Source organism: Bos javanicus, chromosome 8 (assembly GCF_032452875.1).
Source record: "Bos javanicus breed banteng chromosome 8, ARS-OSU_banteng_1.0, whole genome shotgun sequence".
Lineage (NCBI taxonomy): Eukaryota > Metazoa > Chordata > Mammalia > Artiodactyla > Bovidae > Bos > Bos javanicus.
In genome coordinates, this window is record NC_083875.1 from 54,036,620 (window position 1) to 54,054,064 (window position 17,445).

The 17,445-nt window shown below is 44.5% G+C and overlaps 1 protein-coding gene and 1 long non-coding RNA gene across 5 annotated transcripts in view; one reads left to right on the plus strand and one right to left on the minus strand.

Moving 5' to 3' along the window:
• Nucleotides 1–1,304: 1,304 nt before the first annotated feature.
• GNA14 (G protein subunit alpha 14) overlaps nt 1,305–17,445 on the minus strand; it is a 199,934-nt gene continuing 183,793 nt past the window's right edge. For both annotated transcript variants that reach the window (XM_061425584.1, XM_061425585.1), the window contains exons 3-7: nt 10,019–10,173; nt 7,411–7,539; nt 6,002–6,131; nt 3,420–3,573; nt 1,305–2,299 (exon numbers count right to left, since the gene is read on the minus strand). In XM_061425584.1, coding sequence (XP_061281568.1) covers nt 2,109–2,299; nt 3,420–3,573; nt 6,002–6,131; nt 7,411–7,539; nt 10,019–10,173 — 759 coding nt within the window. In that variant the 3' untranslated portion in view covers nt 1,305–2,108. The remainder of the gene's footprint in view (nt 2,300–3,419; nt 3,574–6,001; nt 6,132–7,410; nt 7,540–10,018; nt 10,174–17,445) is intronic.
• LOC133252725 (uncharacterized) lies at nt 7,533–16,323 on the plus strand. 3 transcript variants are annotated; one of them, XR_009738061.1, is made up of 4 exons: nt 7,533–7,906; nt 8,557–9,135; nt 10,977–12,191; nt 12,469–16,323. It is a non-coding gene; the product is annotated as an uncharacterized LOC133252725 (long non-coding RNA). The 3 variants fall into 3 exon arrangements; XR_009738059.1 differs by having other exon boundaries at nt 7,533–9,135; XR_009738060.1 differs by having other exon boundaries at nt 7,533–9,135; nt 12,046–12,191.

A 17,445-nucleotide genomic window follows, 5' to 3' on the forward strand; every position in this document is an offset into this window, starting at 1 on the left:
TAAACTTCAGAGAAACCGCCCAAAAGGCTCATGTTTAGATCATCTTTGTGCCTGGTGCTCTGTGGGCCACTCAGGAAGTTTACCTGAACATCTGATGACATCAGAAGCACTCAAACTTGGAAGATTCTTTAGCTCCAACATCTAGAAATCTATGACTCTATTTCTGTTTTGTAAATAAGTTCACTTATACCATTTATTTAGATTCCACATGTAAGTGACAGCATACATCTGCCTCCTCTGACTTCACTCAGTATGCTAACCTCTAGGTCGGTCTGCGTTGCTGCAGGTGGCGCTAGTTTGTTCATCCCTGTGGCTGCGTGATACTCCATTGTATATGTGTGCACATCTTCTTCATCCATTCATCTGTTGATGGACCTTTAGGCTGTTTCTGTGTCTTGGCTATTGTGAATGGTGCTGCTGTGAACATTGGGGTGCAGATTATCTTCCAATTATGGTTTTCTCTGGATATATGCTCAGGAGTAGGATTGCTGGATCTTATGGTAGTTCTATTTTTAGTTTTCTGAGGACCCTCTCTTCTGTTCTCCATAGTAGCTGCACTAATTTACATTCCCACCAACAGTGTTTGCGGGATCCCTTTTCTCCACACCCTTTCCAGCATTTATTGTTTGTAGATTTTTCGATGATGGCCCATCTGACCGGTGTGAAGAAGTACCTCATTGTAGTTCTGATTTTCATTTCTCTACTAATTAATGATGTTGAACATCTTTTCATGTGCTTTTGGTGATTGTTTTTAAGAAACAAGAGACACAGGAAAAGCTCTGAAAATCTTGTAGAAGTTACCCTTTTGTAAGTGAAATATACATTTATTTTAAGAAACTCTCCATTTTAAATGTGTCTCCTCCTCTGTTCCTAAAAGTTTGTCTAAATGACAAACTATCAATGTAGAAGGTGCCCCTCTTAATTCAGCTCAACAACCTTACCCTTTTTTATTGTGCTTTACCTATTAATCTCCCATAAGTGACCTTCCCTTCTCCTCCATCTTTCTTGCATCTTCAGCTGAAGAAAGTACTTAAGGTGATGGCTTGAGTCATTTTAAGAGAGTTAAACTCAGTTTTCCAGGATATCTCCCATGTATACAGGAGGATACATGGTGTTAGACTTACATTATTTTATTATTAGAGGGGTGAGGTCTCAGCCAAGAACCTAGAAGGGTGGAAGGAAAATTATTTTTCCTCCCCTATAGGGACATTTGGAAGTTTCTGAGTTTTTACAGTCACAGCATTTTTCTTTTTAGGAGCAGAACTATCAATCAACCATGAGCTCAAAGAAACATAATCCAGTGCTAATGGCAAAATGGTATATTCTTAGCCTCCTCAGAAAGGTGCAACATACATGGTTCAAACAGGAGATCTGTGGTAGCCATCAGAGAGGTTACAGTACATCCGTTAAACAATTTGGGCTTTTAGCCGTTTCATAAGTTTATAAGGCCTGGTCATCTACATTGGAATATATATATATATGTGTGTGTGTGTAAGTTTTTACCACACATTTTTCACGAATACAACATAATACTATCTGTGAGCCCATAGTAATCAAATTGTGGCAAAACCAAATTAGAGGTACTGATACAATCATTAATTTGACTTAGGAAGTTAACACGAAGAAGAACAAACTTCTTAAAAAAAATCTTTGGTTGCATGTTGAATACTTCAGCATGAAGAGAGAAAAACAACTACAATATTTAATTTTTAAAAAAGGTTACCCATCTAATACTAGAGGTCTCAAAGCAGGATCCATAAATTTACAGGCTCCTCTTATGTGATTTTTCTAATGGCTATTAGCACACACACTTCAATTAAAAAAAACAAACCGTAAATCACAGTGGCTTTTTAGACTTCTGTAGAATACCCAATTCAAAAATTATACAAAAATCTTACAGCTTAAAGTTAAGAAAAGAAATATAAAAGCAAGACTTTGAAAAAGTTTTGCTGAATTCAAACATCTTACAAGCTCCATCACCCATCCTTGTCCCCATGGCTGCATGATGGACTTGGCGCCACCAAGTGGGCTGAGCTGGGTGATGTCAGAGCACTTGCAAATAAAACAAATCTGGTTTTCTGGCCCGGGTGAGGGGTGCACAGCAGCTTTTAAACCAGGTTGAATTCCCTCAGGTTCAGTTGTAGGATTGTGTCTTTCACAGCAGCAAACACAAAGCGGATATTCTCTGTGTCTGTAGCACATGTGAAGTGGGAGTAGATGACCTTCTCTTTGTCAGGATTCTGATCTTGATAAAGCTTCAGGATGAAATCTCTGGCAGCTTTGACGTCTTGCTTTGGTCCTGTCATGAGGGCAGTCAGAATCAAAAAGAGAGATACCAGCTCACCACCAGGCCCCCTCAGAAGTCATATTCAGTGTACTCTTGTTTTTATTGGGAATCCTTCTTTGAGCCATCTTATTTCTAGAGACTTTTTTACTTGGGATATTATTTTATTATGAACTTGCAGAAGGGTATTTGAAGTGTCCATTGGTATCTAAAAATCATACTTGAAGATTTGTTGAAAAATAGTGACCTACTTTAGTTTTCTGATTTGGACCATTTTTGAAGAGGTAATTACTCTTTAAAAATATACTGATTTATTTGGCTGCACCAGGTCTTAGTTGCGGCATGCGGGATCTAGTTCCCCCTCCACTGTGAGCGCAGAGTCCTAGCTACTGGACCACCAAGGAAGTCCCTGAAGAGGTAGTTCTTAAGTGAAGTAGAGGAGGGAAAAGAGAGAATATGAGGCCTAACACAGCTAAGCTCCCAAGTCTGATTGTGAAGCCTGAGAGCTGTATGCTATATTGTCAATGTGGTTAATAAAAGGAAAAAGGAGAGCATTTAAACACCACTTGTCTACATATCCGTATCAAACTTGGTAATGTTTCTGCACCAGAATTAATTAGCGACAGGGTCTAAACCCTCTCTCTACCTTGGAGAGGTCATAAAGATAACTTCTGTGTCCACCCTGTCTGGTGAAGGGGCTGCCACATTTCGGCACTAGAAGTGCAGAGATGAGTCAGGCACAGTCTCTGCCCTCAGGGTCTGCTGGGACAAGACAGCTGAAGGCAGAGAGAGCAAGGCAAGCCCAGGCCCCCAAGGGAGCCTGAGGAGGGGCACCTACTGTGGAAGGAGGTGGAGTGAGGACCAGAAGGCCCTCCCAAAGGAGGAGGTGCCTGATTTGGGTCTCATAGAACAAAGCAGAATTAGCAAGGGGTTGGCAGTACACCCCAGGCAGTAGGAGAGGCGTGTGCAGAGGTGCTGTGGTGAAAACACGCTGATTTGACTGGAGCTTCCATTCAGAAGTGAGGGATGGTAAGAAAGTCCATCAGAGGCAGATCAAGGGGGCCCAGATAAGCTATGCTGAGAACTCTGAACTGGTGCCAGGGAGGTCAGGGCCATAGGATGGACACTTACTTACCAGTGTATTCTGGAAAATAGCTAATTAGATGAGAGTACATGATTTTCTCTTCCAAAAGATCCTTCTTGTTTAAGAACAGAATCACTGATGAGTTCAGAAACCAGGGGTAGGTGATGATAGTTTTAAATAAGGCTTTACTCTCTTCCATGCGGTTCTAAATGAAAAACAAGCGATTTAGGATAAACTAGGAAGAAAAACAATGCTTTGGGAACAGCATGCCTGCTTCCATCCATCTGTCCTCTTACCCACCTGTCATCTCCAGGTCACTGGCGTTGCTCAGGCCGGGGAGAGAGTGGCAGGTGGTCCCTGCTTCTATTTCCCTCATCCTCACCCTCCCATTAATCACCCTCTTCTGGAACTCCTCTCATGCAAATTCTCTGGCCCTCAACACATAAGCATATAAGAAAGGCTTTTGTGTAACTTGGAAAAGGAAGGTTGCAGCCCAGAATTGACACAAGTTTTCTGTGTATAACTACTGGGATTACCAAGTCGGGGGATCCTTCAGAACCAGAGACCTGAGATGCCCTTTCACTGGGTGTGGGCTTCCAGACTGGGCATCAGGAGTGCAGTGACAATGAGAGGAAGGAAGGCTGTTCTGGCAGGGCCACCACCCTCAGGGATGCTGGTGGAGAGGAGCACTAACTGCTGAGCGCCTGCCCTGCACCGTGTTTGGCAGGCGGGTAACACAGCCGACGCTCTCCGAGGGATCGGGTCCCCATTTTAGGGGGAGCATACTGTTCACAAGGATGTAAATGCTTTCCCTGGACTGTACAGTAGCACAATCCAGTGGAAGCTATGTAGACAGTAATAATTTCTGAATATTAGACACTGGCAAGAAAATATTAAATGAAAGTAGATAGGGTATGTATAAATCTTCTCTGGTGACAATAATCTAGCATTCCGCCCTCTCCCAAGTATTTCTAAGAAGAAAGAAACCCTTTCCTTCCTTCCTTCCTTTAGACTGAGAAACACAGCCCTCCTGCTACAGAGGGACACTCCCTAAATTTCTGTTCCTATGACTCCCAATGCCTGGGCCCATTCTCCCACTCAGTACGTTTTTAGGGATCAGTTCTGGAATCTGTCACCAAAAAGGTAAGGTTTCACTTGTTTTTAAAGCTTCTTTAGCATTAATTATGATCTTATCAATAATGAGCTCCAAGGAACTACAACATATGAAAAAAACAATTCCTATATACCATAGTGAGTGGATGCAAGACATATCTCCAACCAGGATAGAAAAGTCTGGAGTGGCAACCACTTCATTTTTGCCCAGATACCTAGATTTTTCAGAGAGGAGAAAGTAATTTCTAAGCACATCAGGCTAAGATACTCATCCCTGGCTCACCTGACTAATCTTCCCTGAGAAACGGTCTAATTCCTGAGACAAGTTTAGAGCTAATTTTTCATATTGATAACTCAATGCCTTTGCTTTAAAAAAAATAAAAAATCTCTCCACTGGGAGAGCTGGGTGGCAGCCAAGATTTCTATTCTTCTTTGCACAATGACACTAGTAAATGGGCTAATCCACCACTAATTAGCTAATGTAACTGTGCTCCTCAGAGAAAAGTCTGCTTTCAAGAAATACAAGATAGAATTTGTTCATAATTATTGCCTAATCCTGGACAGAATTCTTTATTGATTTCCTTTCATTCCCTGCAGGCAAGAGGTATTTCTAAAAGGTCAAGAGGTCTGGTGCAAAAGGGTAGGGGAAAAGACGGTGATTATCACACAGAAAATAGCCCTAACCTCACAAGGAAGGGGCCGGGATGGTTCTCTTCACTTTCCTGGCAGATCCAGTTAATGGAATTTAACCAGCCAGTGCCATGGCAGCTCTGCAGAGGGCACCGAATGCCTGGCTGGGGTGGATCAGTGGCAGCTGCGCTGAGCAAGTCCCTTCCAGGGGAAGTGGAGGTCAGATGCTGCCCCCGGACAGCTCCAAGCATCTGGTACCACTCCCCTGGCCAGCTTAGCTCAGGACCTAATTTGAGAGCACCATGGAGGTTGGGAAGCCTGTCTCAGGTAAGTCTATTAGAAATAGTGTTGTTCAACTTTGGTTGTATATGCGCATCCCCAGGGGGCTTAGTGAAGGTAACCCCCAACTCTAAACCAGGAAATAAGAATCTCAACAATAGGGTCCTAAAGATGTTTTTAAAGAAGGCGGGGGGTGGGGGGGGTACCCCGGGGGGGGTACCCCTCCCACTATGCAGCCAAGGCCGAGACCCATGTTTTTGAGTGTCTCCACCCTTCATGAAGACTAGATGTCCAAGGTCAGGCCACACATAGTTGTTCTTTAAGGTCCCCTGGGAATTTCAGTGTCCATCAGGATTCTAGGTCAGTGATTCTCAGATTACCTGGGATCTTCTTGAGGATCCTGCTTTATTTGGCCTGGAGTGATTCGGAAGGTGTGTATTCCTAACAAGCACCCAGGTGATGCTAGGACTGCCAGCCCACAAGCTACCCTTCCAGGAGTGAGGCGACTTAACCTAAGGGATAGGGCCTCATGCCAGAGTGGGCTGGCTTCTTGCAAACTGCAGAAATAGGTTTTGTTTTCCACAGCTAACCAGACTCCCCACCCAGCATACCTCATTGTCACACTCAGCCAGGACCTGGTCATATTCACTCAGAGCAACCAAAAAAATAATGGAGGTGACACTCTCAAAGCAGTGAATCCATTTCCGTCTTTCAGATCGCTGGCCACCAACATCCACCATCCTGTTCAATAGAATAAACATAGGACTCTCTGGGGGAAAACACATGGAAATCAGCACTCTTTAGGGTCCTCAATAATCGTTAAGAATAAGGGATCCTCAGATTAAAATGCTTGAGCACCACTGCTTTAGGCATGAGGAGCCGCTGGGTGTTTCCTCGCCAAGGAGGCAGCAGGATGTAAGTGAAGTTACTGAGGATGCATGCAGAGGTCACTCAGATGGAGCCTGCTTGAGGGTACTGGTCAGGGATTTGCTGCAGTAGTCCAAGCAGAAGTTCAGGCATCACTTGGGTGGTGCCCAAACCATCCCAGAGTGCCAGGATACCAGACACAAAAGGGCAGAAAGGCAGGCAGGCTTCTGGACTACTCGCCACCTCTTATTTCCTGGCCCCTGCAGTTAATCCAGAGATTGTGCGTTAGCTGAATGCTACCCCTTCCCTAGAAAGACCTGCAGGTGCCCTCTGTCTGATGTGGAGACCCAAAGCCTTAATCTGTGTCTTTGGGACAAGTTCAGGGTGTCATAGCTCAAGGATCAGTCACAAGCTTGAATGTTCCAGGGCTCAGGCAGTTTACAGAAATGAGTCCGGGGACCTCTCTCAGGTAGCAAAGGATACACTTCAAGCATGCTGTGCTGGGCCCGTCTAGAGGGAGGTTTTGGAAGGGTTAAGCAGAGATTGATTCTGAAAAGGTTTAGATAAATTCATGGGCACACAGGCAGAGGGCATGTGCTCAACAGAGATGCCGAGTATCAGACCAGAGGGCTAGACCAGAGGGCTCCCCCAGCTTGACAGCACTCCAGCAGCATGAGATGCAGGCTAGACAGGGCAGGACTGTACTTGTGCTGTCTCCAGACAACCATGTGTAACAAGTATTAGGAGGAACAAGGGAACGAACAGATATAAAAGTGCTTTGAAATTTGCAATGATAAATCTTGGAGCTGAGAATAGAAGGGAAGAGAAATAGTCAACTTCAGGGAAAAGACCCCAGTATTGCCAATCTGTGGGTTACAGAAATATACATCTGTGTGTGTGTGTGTTACACACGAGAAGCATTCCAGACATCAGTAGGGAATGTCTTCTTCTCTAAGGGGAATAGAAAGATGTGTTTGTATCCACTGTACAACTTGAAACCAACCACAATTCTAATACCCTGTGATGGTGAAGGCCATTATTGCCCTAAGAGACATAAGCCCTTTTAGCAATAACACACTGAAGAATCCATCTGGGGACTTCCAAGCCTGGAGAGACAGATTCTTAATGGACCGTGTCAAGGAGACAGACTTACCGAAAGATGATGTTTTCCAGGTCAAACGGATACTCAATGATGCCAGTGGTGGGCACTCGGACACGGAGCACATCCTGCTGTGTGGGCACGAACGCTGGCATGGCGATCCGGTCAATGTCCGTCAGGTAACTGGTGTTAGAGAGCAAGATGCTGAGAAGGGGGAACGCCCACCCGGAAAGTCACCCCAGCTCCCAGCCACCCATACTCGTTCATGGATTCATCAGTGACTTTCCTGAGAAGCAACCATCCCGCCCTCCTAAAACTGTGTGGAGAGTTTGGTGAGCCTGCTGAGACTCAAGTTTGCAGCTCTGGTCTCCCCTCCTGGTTCTCAGCTGCAGCACTCTGCTGGGGAGGGAGCCAGCCAGGCCACAGGGGCAAGAGATGGCACCTGGCTCTCTGACATTTCATCTGTTCTCCTCTCACAGGCCCTCCTCCAAGAACACTGTAAAATGTAGATGCTGTGCTTGGATACTTTACTTTGCTCAATGAATTAGAGGTAAGGAAAATATAAAAGCATAAATCAGGCCAATGGGAAGTCCTCTCAAAAAGTTCCTTGTTACACTAAGAAACTGAACATCTCCTAAAATAACCCCAAACTTGTCTTGGATTATTTTGGGCCATATATTACAGCCCAGGCTTAAAACAAGTTTCTTTTTCTGTGGTAAAACAAGAAGACACTTCTTTTTAAATGTTAAGGCCTTTGAAAAAAGGCACTTTTGAGTAAATAACTGAGGCCCTGGACAGTGACAGTGCTGATAAGTTGGAGCCCCCGCACATGGAGGTGGCCCCACCTTCTCCCGCACCCCCCACACAGGCAGAGCTCACCAGGTGTGCCGGGGCTGAACAGGTGAACCACCAGGGCAGCCGTCTGTGACCACAGCCCCAGGGCTTATCGCCATGGACTTCTGATGCTTTAACTTATGCCTGTCAGGCTTCCTTGGTGGCTCAGATGGTAAATAATCTGCCTGCACTGTGGGAGACCCAGGTTCAATCCCTGGGTCGGGAAGATCCCCTGGAGAAGGAAATGGCAACCTACTCCAGTATTCTTGCCTGGAAAATCCATGACAGAGGAGCCTGCTGGGCCACAGTCTGTGAGGTCACCAAGAGTCGGGCATGACTGAGCAAATCTCTGTGTCATACCACCAGAGCGTGTGTCCTTCAGGGCAGGAAGCAGCAGTTGTACCTATAGCCCTTTCCTCCGTGCCTGGCACAGAGCAGACACACACCAAATACCTCTCCAAAGAAGCAGACAGTGGCAGCAGAGCAGATGATTACCACTGACCTGGACCTCGGAAGCGTCTGGGGTCTCACCTGTGCCAGGTTTGAGAGTTCCCTTTTCTCTGTACAGCCCTGTCCACCACTCCAGTCACTCTCCACACTTCGTGCACTTGCCCACTTGCCCCAGTTGTCAGGCCCAACTGAATTCTACAGCATGCCTAGTGGGTCTTTCCCAAGCTGATCTATATCAAGAGCCCTAGCCATTCCCCAGGGCCTTCCCGGAAGCCAGTGACACAGGCTGGACCAGGGAGGACTCAGGGGTCCCAGCTGTCAAAGGCTATCTGCCCTCCTTTCTGCCCTGCTGTCTTATGTGCTGATCTAACGACTTACTGGCATTTCTTTTAGTTCCTTTTCCTGCTTTGCTGCTGTGTTGTACTAACCTGGATTCATGTCATTCAGCACTCAGCTTGGGACAAACACCAGAGGAAGGCCAGTGACATTAAGGAGGTAAGATTCTGGTTTCCTTTCCTGCCCCCTGGCTTGTCAGGATGGGTGAATTACCCACACCACTTTGGAGGGTGATGGCAGCACATAAAGGGAAGGGGATGGGCCTAGGGAAAGAATTCCAGGGCCCTCAGAGAGTGGAAATGACCCAGAGCAAGAAGGAAGGAGCTGAGCTGCAGAAGCAGGAATCCTCACCCCTTCAAAGAAGGACCATGATCCAGCTATTTGCCCAGTGATCTGGGCAGAGGCATTGTCTTGGGGAATTCTTAAAATCAAATTCTATGATCTCTGTGGGATAGTCTGCATGCAGAACTATCTATTTCTTTTTACCCTAATAGATTACTGATTACTCCTTCACAAGGAGTTAATGAACGAAGAGCTCCCAAACTGAGCTGTCGTCCGTGACTATCTTGTCCACTTGAGGGCAGCACCAGATCAGCCACGGATGGGTGTACTGCACTGTTGGGTCTAAACTCTTGATTTTAGGGCAGTTGGACCTGCTGTTTGCCAGTCAGGAAACCAGAAGGCAGAGGGATATGGAGAAGGGAAAGGAGAAACCAGAAGCAGGTGTAGTCCTGGTTTAAATCATATAACTTCAGCACCCCAAATGAGATCAGTCCCACCAAGGAAAGCCCACAATTGACTTAGCCTCTCAGTGAAAAGGACAGGTGAGATCCTTAAAACTAGATGAGGAAAGGTAGGTGTGGGCAAGGAGAGCTATCTAGGGGGCTCCTTGGGGGGACTGAATTGAGGAGGTGGGAAGCGAGGCATCAAAACACAGAGGAGCAGAGGGAGGCCGTGCTGCCTGCATTTTAGCAGGTAGGTCATTTCTCCCTGTTAAGAATCTCCACTGAAGTGTGGCCACAGCCCGGGGCTCTGTACTCACTATTTGGCAGAGTCTGACAGTTGGTACTCCCGCCTCCGATCGTAGCACTCCTGGATTCCAGGATCCTGCCACAGCTGCTTGATGGCCTCCACCTGGTCCCTGGAGAGTGTGGACACCTTGTCTACTTCCACTTCTCTGATTAGCTGGGCATTTTCCTGCTCAGAGGGAAAAGAACCTTTCATTTGGCAAAGGAAAGGAAACCATTACGGTTGGTGACGTAGGGTCAAGACTTGCCCTTGTCTGTGGATCAGGGAAGATGTCCCCTAGGTGCCAGGGTGTGGTGGGTGCCCTCCAGAAGAGCTCCTCACAGCAAAGTCACTCAGTTGCAGCTCCACTGGGTGGAGATGATGTGGCTGCTTAGCTCAGTGGAGAGAGCCACAAAGAGCCCCAGACCTGTGGCCTTTGGTCCCAGCATTCAACACCCAACTGTGCATGGAGAAACACTGGAGTGATTGATCATCATTGTACCAACCAACATTACTTCCTCTTTAGCATGCAACTCGTTTGAATATTTGCACAGCCCATAGAACAATTAAAAAACAACAGTATTGTTAGTGGCATACCAAGGGTAGGATAAGCAGGTCCACCCCAGTGCAAGAAAGAAGGGAGTGCGTCATCATCTTCAGAGAATTGAAAAATCACGTCCCAGCAATTAATCATGAGTCTGCTCTTTCCTTTACTTTTTAAAAATGTTTTAATTGACCTTATTTTTTAGAGTAGTTTTAAGTTCACAGCAAAACTGAGAGGAAAGTACAGAGAGTTCTCATGCTTTTTATTATCATGCATCACTAATAAAACACTCTCCTACTGGGTGGACCACACCCACTGTACTCCTGACCCCATGCCACTGACTGCTCTAGTACTATTGCTTTATTATTACAGTAAGTGTTAATATCATTATTGCTTTAATTACTGTTACTACAGCAGCTATCACTTATTACACTCACTGTGTACCCAGGGCTCTGCATATATCATCTCATCTGATCAACAGAAGGCAAGCAAGAAGCCAGAAATTTTTCCAAACCTTAGCAAATTAAAGTGGTAAGATTGACCTGCATCCACAGCACTACCCTGCTTTGGCCTGAGAGACTCAGCATCCCATCCTTGGCTGCAAGTTGGAGCCTGCCCTCTTCACTGGATTTCAGGGCAATTCACTGGCAGCTGGGAGTCAGCAAAACATCCTTTGGCAGCTGTGGTCTCTTTAAGTATATACTACACCCTTATGGCAGAAAGTGAAGAGGAGCTAAAAAGCCTCTTGATGAAAGTGAAAGAGCAGAGTGAAAACGTTGGCTTAAAGCTCAACATTTAGAAAACAAAGATCATGGGATCTGGTCTCATCACTTCATGGGAAATAGATGGGGAAACAGTGGAAACAGTGTCAGAATTTTTTTTTGGGGGGGGGCTCCAAAATCACTGCAGATGGTGACTGCAGCCATGAAATTAAAAGACGCTTACTCCTTGGAAGGAAAGTTATGACCAACCTAGATAGCATATTCAAAAGCAGAGACATTACTTTGCCAACAAAGGTCCATCTAGTCAAAGCTATGGTTTTTCCAGTGGTCATGTATGGATGTGAGAGTTGGACTGTGAAGAAAGCTGAGCACTGAAGAATTGATGCTTTTGAACTGTGGTGTTGGAGAAGACTCTTGAGAGTCCCTTGGACTGCAAAGAGATCCAACCAGTCCATTCTAAAGGAGATCAGCCCTGGGATTTCTTTGGAAGGAATGATGCTAAAGCTGAAACTCCCAGTACTTTGGCCACCTCACACGAAGAGTTGACTCATTGGAAAAGACTGTGATGCTGGGAGGGATTGGGGGCAGGAGGAAAAGGGGACGACAGAGGATGAGATGGCTGGATGGCATCACCAACTCAATGGACATGAGTTGAGTGAACTCCAGGAGTTGGTGATGGACAGGGAGTCCTGGCGTGCTGTGATTCATGGGGTCACAAAGAGTCAGACACAACTGAGTGACTGAACTGAACTGACACCCCTTGAAAAGTCACTCTTTTCTTGCATTTTTTATCAGGAAGCCCAACAGAAGGCTAGAGGAAAGGAAGAACTTATAGATTCACTTGACTTGGTAAAACCCAGAACCATGATTAAATCAACATGGCCTTGCCTTCCGTCCATCAAGAGTGAATATAATCTTCTCCCAGACTGTGGTATCCTCAGGTAGGTCGAGGATCCCCTTTGTTGAGTCTCAAACAAGGTCTATGCAGGATGGGTGAGCAGAAAGAACCTGGGCTGAAAATCAAGACCCTGACGTCTAAGTAGTTCAGTGGGATTTAAGGAACCCAATAGGTTCCCTGCCTCAGCATCGTCATTTGTAAGAGGAGCCTGGTTTATAAACCATGGGAACCTGGTTTATAAAGTATCACCCAAATATAAGCAGAACTAGCCTTATTATTGCAATACATGCCTAATAAATATTTCTTGTCTGCCAAAACAGAACACAGTGACAGCCCCCAAACCAGGAGTTCTAGTTCTGCCTGCTGGCACATTTGTGTCACATGCCCGATTCTCAACCAGAGAGAACAATGAATGGAGACCATAGACCATGCCTGTATGGAGCAGAAGGGCTTCTCCCGCTTCTTCCCTCCACTTGCCACTCGCCCACCTCCCACATAGGAGCAGATGGTCTCCACTGAAGAATGCGGATGGTGGAGCTTCCCAGGATACCCCATTTGCCCACACCAGTGTTTGGCTCTTTCAGTGGATAAAAAGTGGCTCCCAGGAAATTATCACAGAGGAATGCAGCCTTCTACATAAGCTCTGGGGCGGGAGGAATTTAGGGAAAAGACATTGACCTGGGATTTCAGGTAACCAAGGGAATTCAGCCTGGTGAGAAAGACATATTGTTTGTTCAGCCAAGGGAGGAGATTTGGGGGACATCTTGCTTAGAAGAAGAGAATAGAGGCTCCTTAGAAACCCGACAACTGGGACTTTAGAACTAACTGAACTTTGCCACCCAGGACTCCAAGTTCAGAGGTTTTCCTGTCCATCTTTGTCTCCCCCTGGTTAGCTCTACCTATCCAGATCATTTTTTTTTAACTTCCTATTTAAGACTTGGAAAAAGGTGGGAAACATGGTAGAACAAGATCTTCTCTGCCTTTCAAGATTGCCCAAACATCCATACTCTCCTACTTAACCTTATCATTCATCCTCACTCCTTCCACATGTGTTCATACATATACCCACACATGCTCACGTAACTCACACATACGCTTTTCCCTGGAAATACCTGAAAGAAAACTGCAGCCTCAGTGCCTCTTTATCTCTAAAGACTTCAGTGCAGTTTCCTAAAACCAAACATACATAATCACATTGTATAATCATATATAATGATCAACATCAGGAAATTAACAGTGATACACAATATTGTAGTCTAATCCGCAACCTTACCCAAAGTTTGGCAGTTGTCCCATAAATGTCCTTCATTGGCCTGCTCTAGACTCATGTATTGCATTTAGTCAGCTATCTCTTTAGTCTCCATTTACCTGGAAAGACTGTAGTCAAAGGAGTTGTTTGTGTCACTCTGATCAAAAATGACTGACAAGGGGAGAGTTCCCTGGTGGTCTAGTCGTTAGGACTCTGCACTTCCACTGCCAGGGCCAGGTTCAGTCCCTGGTTGGGGGCAGGGTGGGGGTACTAAGATCCTGCAAGCTGCATGGTGCAGCCAAAAAAGAATGCTCCAGCAAGGATGTGCTCTTCAGTCACAAGCCATCATGAAGATGGCTGGTGGAGCGGCACAGCCGAGCCCCAGAGAATGTTCCAAGGCCAAATATTATAAAGGGCAGACAGGAATGAGAAAAAGGGTGCCCAGGTTTTTAAATAAATTCTATTAAGATATCAGATGAATGACTTTTGCACATTAACAATGTGTGTTTTTTAAAAAGTGAAGTTTTGGTGGCACAAAGACAGAAATATAGATCAATGGAACAAAATAGAAAGCCCAGAGATAAATCCACACACCTATGGACACCTTATCTTTGATAAAGGAGGCAAGATTATACAATGGAGAAAAGACAATCTCTTTAACAAGTGGTGCTGGGAAAACTGGTCAACCACTTGTAAAAGAATGAAACTAGAACACTTTCTAACACCATACACAAAAATAAACTCAAAATGGATTAAAGATCTAAATGTAAGACCAAAAACTATAAAACTCCTAGAGGAGAACATAGGCAAAACACTCTGACATAAATCATAGCAGGATTCTCTACGACCCACCTCCCAGAGTAATGGAAATAAAAAATAAACAAATTGGACCTAATTAAATTTAAAAGCTTTTGCACAATGAAGGAAACTATAAGCAAGGTGAAAAGACAGCCTTCAGAATGGGAGAAAATAATAGCAAATGAAGCAACTGACAATTAATCTCAAAAATATACAAGCAATTTCTGCAGCTCAATTCCAGAAAAATAAGTGACCCAATCAAAAACTGGGCCACAGAACTAAACAGACATTTCTCCAAAGAATACATACCACTGGCTAACAAACACATAAAAAAATGCTCAACATCACTCATTATCAGAGAAATGCAAATCAAAACCACAACGAGGTACCACTTCACGCCAGTCAGAATGGCTGCTATCAAAAAATCTACAAACAATGCTGGAGAGGGTGCGGAGAAAAAGGAACCCTCTTAGACTGTTGGTAGGAATGCAAACTAATACAGCCACTATGAAGAACAGTGTGGAGATTCCTTAAAAAACTGGAAATAGAACTGCCATATGACCCGGCAATCCCACTGCTGGGCATACACACCGAGGAAACCAGAATTGAAAGAGACACATGTACCCCAATGTTCATCACAGCACTGTTTATAATAGCCAGGACATGGAAGCAACCTAGATGTCCATTGGCAGGTGAATGGATAAGAAAGCTGTGGTACATATACACAATGGAGTATTACTCAGCCATTAAAAAGAATGCATTTGAATCAGTTCTAATGAGGTGGATGAAACTGGAGCCTATTATACAGAGTGAAGTAAGTCAGAATGAAAAACACCAATATAGTATATTAATGCATATATGTGGAATTTAGAAAGATGGTAACAATGACTCTATATGCAAGACAGCAAAAGAGACACAAATGTAAAGAATAGACTTTTGGACTCTGGGAGAGGGTGAGGGTGGGATGATTTCAGAGAATAGCATTGAAACATGTATATTATCATATGTGAAATAGATTGCCAGTCCAGGTTCAATGCATGAGACAGGGCACTCAGGGCTGGTGCACTGGGATGACCCTGAGGGATGGGATGGGGAGGGAGGTGGGAGGGGGTTCAGGATGAGGGACACATGTACACCCATGGCTGACTCATGTCAATGTATGGCAAAAACCACTACAATATTGTAAAGTAAATCGCCTCCAATTAAAATGATTAATTAAAAAAAACTTTTTTTAAGTGAAGTTTTGGGCGGATTTCCCTCTGACTTGGTTAAATAGTGTTATACACAGAGTGTGAGCATTTTTACATTCCTGTTAAAACCACCTCTGCAGTGCACGCCATCTAGATCAGGGAATGGTTTTGTGTCATGTAGTTGGACTTTCTGGAAAGAGGGAAGAAATGTTCTCAGAGGGTCAGATTTAGGGAAATGGTAGGATTGGGGTGGGAGACAGGCTGAGTCTGAGGTGGCTGGTATCTAAGTGAAGAAACTAGGAAGCAGATAAATAAAATGGGTCTGTAGTTCATGCAAAAGCCCTAGGCTAGGGGAACACATTGATTTGAAATTGCCTAATTCATACATTTCTTTGGAAAGAAAAATCACAAAAAAGTAAATATTATTGGAGCAAATTCAGCAGATACAGAAACATGACCAGTTTCTCAAACACTGAGTTCATATCTGGCTTTTCCTCTTTTCCTTTCTCAAACAAAACCATTTCCACTGCTCTGAAGAAAGAAGAACACTGAAAACAGATGTCCTACATGTGCGTTTCACTCAGAAATTCCCAGGGTGACAGTGGAAGGAGCTGCTTATGAAGTGGTGCCTTGCTGACTGCACACAAGGATGGCTGGCTGCCCAGGTGACAGTCCCTGTCGAGCCCAGCAAGCCCCTCCGGCTGGAATCCAGGGCCCAGTGGGCAGCCCTGTTCTCACCAGGTCCTCGCAGGGAGAGTCCCTGTACCATTAATCACCCAGCACTGCAGGACCCCGAGCCTGCTCACTCATAGGGAAGATTGTCACCTCCTTCGTCAGGACACCAGAGCTCCTGTTCTTTCATCAGATACTTAAGAGTTTTCACTGAAATCTATATTCATTAACACAGGTCTAGATAATAAAAGCCTAATTGCATGATATTTCAAGAGCCTACTGTCATTTGTAGTGCCTATGAACCTCAAAAGCTTTCTAAAAACAAATGAGATTAAAATATACAGTTAAAAATGAAGCTTCCCTGTAACATAGTATTTCTGACTGACAAAATCCCCCCTCCTTGTTGTAACATCTCACATCAAGATCCGGAACTATACTACATGTTCTATTAAACAAAAATTATGAAATAAAAATTTCAGTGTTGCATAATGATCAGCTTTGAAAGCATTTCAAAAATTGCATACTAAAGAAAATGCTGGTGAATTATGCTAGAGAAAGGATTTTTTTTTTTCCTATAAAAAACAACTTCCGCTCTGATAAACGAAGACTGGGAAATATGGATCAACTCTTCCACGAAGGACAGCTAGAAATGGTGGACAAAATATTTTCAAAAGTATGCTTGAAAATCCCAGGGAACTAATGAATAAGTAACTGCTGGGCCAGAATATAGGGAAGAATGGCATCCAACGAGTTGGGACAGCATTTGGGAAACTTTCCTCCCTGGGGCTCAGCTTGCTCTTGAAGGAGCAGTTGTGAGGTTGAGCAGCTCCCTTTTCAACATTACAGGACTAGGGTGGCTGGGTTTAGCAAGAGCAAAAGGCCCTTGGAAGCCCTCTGGCTCTGGGTTGGGATCCAAGGGGTAGCTCTTAGGGAGTTTCAACTCAGCTTGGAATCACCACGATCTCAGAAACTGAGTGTCTCCAGACACCCAACAAGAAAAAGGGATTTCTTTTTGAAGAGAACATCTTCCTCACCCTCAAATTACTTTTTCATGAGTGTCCAACACACTTACAAAAATAAGCATAAGAATATAAGACAACTTCGAAAAGAGGCGACAAGTAAAAAGATGCGAAGATACGTCCCTCCAACCCACAGGAAGGAGGGATCTATTATAAAAAATGGCCTTTAAGGTCTACTTGTCAATTATACCTCAGTAAAGCTGGGGGTGGGGACGACTTTAAAAGTATAACTGGAGATAGAGATATTTCAAATGACGAAAAGATTCAGAAAGATATACTGAAGTTCTATGCAACTAATGATATAGGCTTAAAATATATAGGAACAAAATCTCTTAGAGCTAAATGGTGAAACAGACAAATTTTCATCTT